The sequence below is a fragment of the Cebus imitator genome, unplaced genomic scaffold, assembly GCF_001604975.1.
Source record: "Cebus imitator isolate Cc_AM_T3 unplaced genomic scaffold, Cebus_imitator-1.0 Scaffold256, whole genome shotgun sequence".
Taxonomy (NCBI): Eukaryota; Metazoa; Chordata; class Mammalia; order Primates; family Cebidae; genus Cebus; species Cebus imitator.
In genome coordinates this window covers 356,852-365,424 of record NW_016107571.1, presented here as the reverse complement: position 1 = coordinate 365,424, position 8,573 = coordinate 356,852, and the positions used below count along the sequence as shown (strand labels likewise).

At 39.9% G+C, this 8,573-nt stretch overlaps 1 protein-coding gene across 1 annotated transcript in view; it reads left to right on the top strand.

The window, feature by feature from the left end:
• Positions 1 to 8,573, top strand: part of AKNAD1 (AKNA domain containing 1) — a 38,380-nt gene that overhangs the window by 10,964 nt on the left and 18,843 nt on the right. The window contains exons 6-8 of the mRNA XM_017499213.2: positions 4,675 to 4,831; positions 7,041 to 7,168; positions 7,614 to 7,695. Coding sequence (XP_017354702.1) covers positions 4,675 to 4,831; positions 7,041 to 7,168; positions 7,614 to 7,695 — 367 coding nt within the window. The remainder of the gene's footprint in view (positions 1 to 4,674; positions 4,832 to 7,040; positions 7,169 to 7,613; positions 7,696 to 8,573) is intronic.

Below are 8,573 nucleotides of genomic sequence, written 5' to 3'. Positions count from 1 at the left end.
GGCCTCCCAAAGTGCTGGGATTACAGGCTTGAGCCACCGCGCCCGGCCTTCATAGCATTTTAAAATGGAATTGTTGTTGCCAAAATTTTTAATGGTTTACATTTCAGTCCTAGCATTCTGTGGTATTTTTTTCCCCAAGGTATGGTTTTACTTTTTTCAAAACGAATGAAACCTCTGTTTACCTTTATTTCAATACTGAGTAATTAGACAGCAAGCATGGGGTTTTAGTATTGATTTTTCCTAAAGGCTTTTCTTGGGGGCTAGGGGTAGAAAGAACTCCACATACTTCCACTATTTAAAATCAATAGAGTAAGGGTATTTATTTTCCAAGAAATGTCCTGTTTGGGCAGTCGTTTTAAAGACAGGCTTCTGCGCACATTAAGACCAAAGTTATTCAATGTCTTATTTATATCCTAGTTACAACCACAAGGTGCCTGACACAAGTATAAATAAAAAGAGCTTCAACTGCAATTACATTCCATATACGGGAGAAGCTTTCAACACAGGGGTGAGGGAGGGACCCGGCCTTCCCCAAATCTCAGCTAAAGCCACCTTGGGACAGGCAAAGACTGATCAGCTCCGGATTGGTTCACTTGTTCTCAAATGGGCATAACGTGACAAGGAACAGAATCCTATACAATCCTTGGGCTCTTGGTATGTTGAGAACCTTCTGAGTGTTGAGTCCAAAGGCCAATGCAGATGGCTTTCTGGAGGGGCAAGAATTCTGCAAATTCATTGACTAGTCCCTTGTTTACATCACCTGCTGTGCTCTCGTTAAAGCCTTCTCAGTATTACCTTTACAAGGTAATACGTAGAAATATTTGCTTGGGTTTCATGCATCTTGCTTATCAGAATGTAGTTCAATACTAACTTGATTCTTTCACAAAGTAATAGCAGAAGCAAAGAATTCAAGAAATGGGGTTCTACCTTCATCAACCACTTCTCCCTGAGAGTTTCAGCATAAAATCTTATCTTCTGCTTGATAGAAAAGATCACAGCTTCCTCAAAAATGTCTCCTCCATCTCCAAATCCCCATGTTGTCACCTCCTCTCCCTTCCTTAATTTGCCCTCTAACCTCTCTAGCCATGGTCCTTGAACCCATCTCTTTCCACTACCTTGAGGTCTTGCTCCATCATTTCATTTATTTTATTATTATTTCTATTTTTTTCTTGGTTAGCACCAACTTGCTGTATATTATTATTATTATTATTATTATTGTTATTATTTGAGATGGAGTCTTGCTCCATTGCCCAGGCTGGAGTGCAGTGGCACGATCTCGGCTCACTGCAACCTCCACCTCCTGAGTTCAAGTGATTCTCCTGCCTCAGTCTCCAGAGTCGCTGGGGTTAAAGGCACATGCCACCATGCCTGACTAATTTTTTTGTATTTTTAGTAGAAAACAGGGTTTCACCAGGTTGGCCAGGCTGGTCTTGAACTCCTGGCCCCAAGTAATCTGCCTACGTTGGCTTTCCAAAGTCCTGGGATTACAGGTATGAGCCACTTCCCAAGCCTTATTTCTTTTAAACTTTCTTTCTTTCTTTCTGTTTTTGAGACGGAGTCTCACTCTGTTACCCAAGCTGGAGTGCAGTGGCACTATCTTGGCTCTCTGCAACCACCACCTCCTGGGTTCAAGTGATCCTCCTGCCTCAGCCTCCCAAGTAGCTGGGACTACAGGCTCGCACCACCACACCCAGCTAATTTTTCTATTTTTAGTGGAGACAGGGTTTCACCATGTTGGCCATGCTGGTCTTGAACTCCTGACCTTGTGAACTGCCTGCTTCAGCTTCCCAAAGTGCTGGGATTACAGATGTGAGCCACTGCTCCCACCCCCTTTTAAACTTTCAGTCTCTCCTTGTCCCCTGCTTCATTCTCCTCTGCCAGCAAGATCACAATATATTTTTCTATATTTTAGTCAATTATCACTTTTTTTTTCATGCTTAGATCTTTGTCCCACCACTTATTGAAAAGGGCAGCCTTTCCCCACCAATTGAAAAAGCCCTTTATATCAGATACAAAACCTCCACGTGTGTATAGAACTGTTTCTAGTCCATCCATTGATCTATGTTTATATTTCTACATTATCCACAGTTTAGAATTATTATAGGTTAGTGTATATTTAGAAATGTTTCTTCTTTTTAAAATTTTCTTTTAGCCATTCTTACACATTCCTCTTACTAATAAACTTTACAATCAGCTCATCAAGTTTCTTAATAAAATTTCATGAGGATTTTGCTTAGGATTGTATTGAATTTGTAGGTTAAATTGGGAAGAACTGAAATCTTTGCAGTGAGTATTCTCATCTAGGAGCATGTTTTCTTCATGCAGATTTTACACATATTTTGTTAAGTTTACTACTAGCTATTTTGTGTTTTTTCTGAGTATTGTTGGCAGATGTTTTATCTAATTTATATTATAGGAAATATTTATATATTATATATTTAACTTGTACTGGGCTACCTTATGCAATTCTGTTCTTAGTGTTTTGTTCATTTTTAGTTGATTGTCTTCATTTTTAGGTATGACAATCCATAGTATCTAAAAATATTAATAAGCTTCTTACTCTAGAATATTTTTATTGTGCTTTATTTCTTTTCTCTCCAATTCTTAAGTATCTCATTTTTTTTCTCTTTATTTCATTTGCTAGATTTTCCAGAACAATATTGGATAATTAATACTAGTGAAAGACAGCATTTAAAAAAAATTTCAGACAAAGGCTCACTCTTGTCCAGGCTAGAATGCAGTGGCACAATCATAGCTCACTGCAACTCAAACTCCTGGATTCTGGGATCCTCCCACCTCAGCTTTCTAAGTAGCAGAGACTACAGGTGCACGCCACCATGCCCAGCTAATAAAAAAAAAAAAACTGTAGAGATGGTCTCCCTCTGTTGTTCAGGCTAGTCTCGAACTCCTGGGCTCAAGTGATCCTCCCACGCCTTGGCCTCCCAAAATGTTAGTATTACCGGCATGAGCCATGAAAGACAGCATTCTTATGCTACTAAAAATAATGAGAATTCTCCCAAGTATGATTCAAGTAGTAAGCTTCATCAAGAGCATTATCTTCTATTCCTAGCTTTCTAGAATTAGGACTTTTGTTGTTATTTAATTTAAGAAAATGTTTAATCAAATGGAATTTAGAAATCTAGTTTTTCTCCTTTAATCTATTAATGTAGTGGAATATATTAATAAATATCCTGATGTTGAACCACAGAATGAATTGGGCAATCTTCCCTTTTCATTTTCTGGAAGAGTCTAATAACAAAGGATGTATCTATTACTTAAAAATCTTGGTAGAATTATGTTTAGTGAACTCTTAAGTGTCTATACAAGTGCTTCAGGGGTCTGCATATACTTGATTTAACTCTCTCCTTTAAAAATATATGTTGAAATATATACTTTCAAACTGTAATAAATTACATCTTAAACTACATAATACATAAGAATTAATGTATTGGAGACACTGATAAATTTTTAGAAGGCTTGGTAGAACTCACCCATTATCTCATTCTTCATGTCTTTTGGGGAGATTTTTTGACAATTTCCATTTTTCTCTGGTTATTAGTCTTTTGATATTTTCTACGTTTTAAAGTGAATTTTAATAATTTATGTTTTCCTAGAAACTTGCCCAATTCACCTAAATTTTAAATGGTGTTGATATGAAGTTTTCAACGCCTTTTGATTTAAAATTTTTCCTTTCTGAGTCTTAATGTTATTTATTTCTCAGTCAGATGTCCAGTGGTTTGTTTTATAGATATTTTGGAAAAAAACATGTTTTATCTTGCTAATCAAATTCTTATGTCTTATTTATTTCTAGTAATTTTATGAATACTTTTCTTTTCTGAGGTTTATTTTATACTCCCCATTCTATCTTCTTGTTTTGAATAGTTTATTGATTTTTTCCCCTACTAATGCATTTTAAGACTATAAGTTTTCCTCAGCGTACTGCTTTAACTGCATTACATTGGTTTTCATACATTATTCACTCATTTGCCATCGACTTGTAAGTTATCCTTAATATTCATTTTTATTTTCTACTTAATACAAAGCTAGGTATAAAATTTCTAATTAAATAGGGCTTTTTTGGGTGGGCTTTTTCTTGTTAATTTCTAGTGACAAGAGAATGTAGATAATATAATTTTTAATATTTTGGATTTTCTTAAAATTTTCCTTTGTGGAATAATACACAGTACATTTTTATAAATGTAATGATTTGAAGAAAATGGATTCTCTTTGTTGGGTAAAATATATATTTATTACACATACACATATGTTCATATAGATTAGAACTCGTTAATTATTCAGCTATCTTATATTCTTCCTCTTTTTAAATTAGCATAACAAGTATTTCCATAGAATCCCAGTTCTTAGAATCCCTTGTAAAGGATCTCAAAATCATCAAATCTGGATAAGCAAGGTACAGTATTACTATCCCAGGTTATAAGTGAGACATTGGAGGCTCAGAAATACCACGTGATTTACTCAAGGATACACAGCTAATGGACAGCAGGCGAAGATCACAGCCCAGGCTGTCAGAGAAGCTATGAACAGTCATGCAGGTGCCCATTATCCTTCATGTCAGAAGGCAGGCCACACTAATAATATAAATCAATTCTGTATTCAAAAACTGTTGCTATTAATCATAACCCAGAAGATGCCTGTGTGTTTACGTTTACTTAGAAAAATGGAAGGTGAAATCTTCAAGTTAGAGATGCTGCTTGAAGATGTTAAAGAGAAAATGGATGAAAGCAAATATACTTCAGCTCCTCCTCTTCCTGTGAGTTTTCCATTGACCCCGGATGACTTGGGCTCCACCTCCTCTTCACTCTCAAATGAGGTAATACAGCAATGTACAGCCTAATTTTGTGCCAGGAAAAATGTTTATGTATTTATAGACTCCTAATTCATGGATTCACTGAATTTCATTTTAATATCTCATGAAAATTTAAATTTCCAAAGTCCCATGAATTATATTATTTTAAATGGAACCAGCTTTTAAAGATTAGAAGCTACTTCAAGTGTTAATTTTTAAAACATCTTTATAGTTTAGGATGTAACAATGCTGTTTAAATCCATTAAACCACAAAAGAGCTATTTCTTCCAAATGAATAAGAAAGTTTTTGCGGATCATTCCTGGAAAAAATAATTTCTTTTCTTCATAGTTTTGTACTCACCCAAGCTGGAGTGCGGTGGCACAATCTCAGCTCACTGAAATCTCCACCTCCTGGGCTCAAGGGATTCTCCTGCCTCAGCCTCCTGAGTAGCTGCTATTACAGGTGCACGCTACCACTGCCTGGCTAATTTTTTATATTTTTGGTAGAGACGGGGTTTCACCATGTTAGCCAGGCTGGCCTTGAACTTCTGACCTCAAGTGATCCACCCACCTAAGCCTCCCAAAGTGCTGGGATTACAGGCGTGAGCCACCGCACCCAGCTTGTGCTCCCTCTTCTAAATAAAGAATAGCACCCTCAGTGAAATAATTATTTCACATGAATCCACTTCTGCATTTTCCTTCTCTCAAGTAAAATTCTTTTGGATTTCTAAATATGCAAGATTGGGAATTCAAATCAACCACCACTGTCTTTCTATACTTTTTGCTTTTGTAGCCTCAACTATCAGAACATTCAGACTAAAATTAAAATCCTGAGAAAGGGAGTCATATTTAAAGATAAAGATACCTTAACTATATACCTTAATTTGACTCTTTAGTTTCATCCAGTATTTGAAGCCACAACCTGTGGCTGATATTCAAACTTGAATGAGGATTTTGTCAGAGTGAAGGAAAAAGTGATAAAGATTATGTCAATGTTAGCCCTTCCAAAGAAGAGTTTGCCTCCTCAAAACACTTACCTGCCTGGCAAAACCTCACTCATTCAAGACCCAGCTCTAGTGTCAGGTCACTTATGCACCCCTAGTGCCCAGCCATCCTCCTTACCCCAAGCTCCCCCATCCCCTGCACCTGGAGGAATTCTTGGTGCCTGCCTCTGTGTCCCCGCAGCACTGGGTCTCATTTGTCTCATCTTTAAATCCTGAATGTTCACCTGAATGCCCAGGAGAGTCAGTGGTTCATAGAGGAAGCCCTGAGCCACTGTGGATGTAACAGCCCATCTCAAGGCATCCAAGCAGTCTCCAAGCTCACAGTGGCTGCCCTGCTAGTCTTGGACTTGCAGGAGTGGCGAGTCCTTGTGAGGCCACCTCAGGGTGGGTACTGCCCTCCACCTAGTGGCTCCCTGGGGTCTCGATCTGCCCTTCTTTACTAGGTCCCGAGTTTACAGCCACTGTTGTGAAATGATGAGAACTCTCTACATAACTCTGTGATAAGTGGTCCTGGAAAGAGTCTACTGCTGGCATTCTTCATTCACTAAGCAGTATGTATTGCTACATGCCAGCACTTTCCTAGGTATTGGGGATACAACATGAACAACACAGGCAAATCACCTGCCCTCAAGATGCTCACATTTCTGTGACAGACACATATATTTAACAAATTAATGTATAATTATGAAATGTTAAAAGTACAGTGCAGAAAATAATAATACATTCCACATGACCCTGAAGCCGGACTACCTGGGTTCATGTACTGGCTGTGTCACTTATTAGCTTTGTGATCTTAAAGTTTTGCAATGTCCCTGTGCCTCAGTTCTCTCTTCTATAAAATGGGGATAATAATACTTGCCTCACAGGGCTGTTACGATGTCTAAATGAGTTAATATAAGGGGTGTACTGAAAACAGGGCCTGGCTCACAGTAAGCACATTCCTCCTGGGTGTGAGCTATCATGACTATTAAGTAATGGGATATGACCAAAAGCAATTAAATGCAGAAGATTTGAGTTACTAAGGGAGAAGGTTTTTCAGAGAAGGTGAGATTTGAACTGAGTCTTGGAGGATGAGGAGGCAGCTAGGTAAGGAGCTGGGGGAGACAGGGGTGGGATGCCAGGCAGGATGTTATGTGCCTTAGGGGTGCTGTAGGGATGCTGAACTGATTTTGAGTCACCTCTGGTGGGACTGTGGCACTAATTTAAGTCCTTTTGTGTGGCTCCCTCAGATTCCCAAGGAGCACCCTGGCCACCCTCCTGGGCCTCAAGGCTCAGGTGGGAGTGAGGCAACAGGAACGGCCCAGGGAGGACCGCAAGAGGGCCCCAACGAGGAGCTCTGTGAGCTTCCCCTGCAGATGTGAGTCCTCATCCCGCAGCTCCAGCAGGCACAGGACATAGTAAGAGGCCCCTTCCTCATGCAGCCTCTAGGGAGGACACGGGGCTCCCACAGGAAAAGCAGTCTTGGACCATGAGTTACAAAGCCTGCGAGCCTGGCTCCTCACCTGCCCTGCGGCAGCCAGAGGGTCCGGTCAGCCTCTGCCAGAGATCTGAGGGGCAGGAGGGCTGGGACTGGGGGACGCGGGGGAGAGGGGAAGGTCGAGTGGCCACACGAGGCCCACGGCACTCTCTGCCTTAGGTTGCTCGCTCCCACCGTCCCAGGGGTGCTAAATTAAATTCCCAGTGACACTTTTCCAGAATGAAGCCATAGGATTCCAAATAGTGGAGCTCCCAGGTAGCTCAAGGACTGATTTTAAAATTCAAACTGCTTTCTTTTTGTTCATTCTTTTTTTTTTTAAATTTAGTTACTTAAATGGTCATTATGGAGATGGAGCTGCCCAGAACCAGCCAGACCAAGTGGCCACGAGGCTGTCTTCTGACTCCAGGGTAATGTCCTGCAGCCGGGGCCTGGCTGGGTTCTGCTCATTGTTGGCTTTTTAACTAACACCAGCGTTGTTGAATGTGACTGTGAAATTGACATAATCAAGATCACTTGCCTCTTTTCCTAATGGCATCCTGGGTGTCAGTGCTGGTGACGGCTGGTACTGCTGACGGCTTCCCGCTTTCAGCACTGCTGAGAAACTCGGCCGGCGTACCTCCACCAGGGCTTCTCCAGCTTCGCCCAGCCTATGAGTCAGCTGCAGATCTTGTTAAAATGCAGGCTCTAATTCAGTAAGTGGGGCGAGCCTGCAGTCCTGCATTGCTAACAAGCCCCAGGTGATGCCAAAGCTGCTGGTACTGGCCTAGGGACCACACTTTAAGTTCCAAGGGTCTAGAGATTATTTCATTTTAAATGAACTGAAAATGCTGGGGTTAACAACCTGGGGTCTTAAATGATAGCAATATTATGATAAGCAGTAAACAATGATATAATAATTCAGTTGGATCAGAGCTTTACAGTTTACAAAGACTTTTTACAGTGGAAGAGTAGTTTAGGAAGGTGAGATTTGTTCAGGGCAAATGACAGGTGATATGAAAGCCCAGGTCTCCAGCTTGGGTGCCGGGGGACCTCCCTGCATTCTGCTAATGTAAACCTGCCTTAAATGTCAAGTGCAGGAGTAACCCTGTAAGCTTAGCAGTGATTAAAAAAAACAACAACAAATTAAAAAACTAAAAAAAAAACAAAACTGAATAAAAGGGATTAAAAAAACCCTTATTTTTTTAAATTATAAAATGGATACATGCTTATTACAAAAGAAATGAGCAAATAAAGAAAAGCATAAAGAAGAAACTTTCACTGAGGGGAAAATCAATGCTTTTTTTTT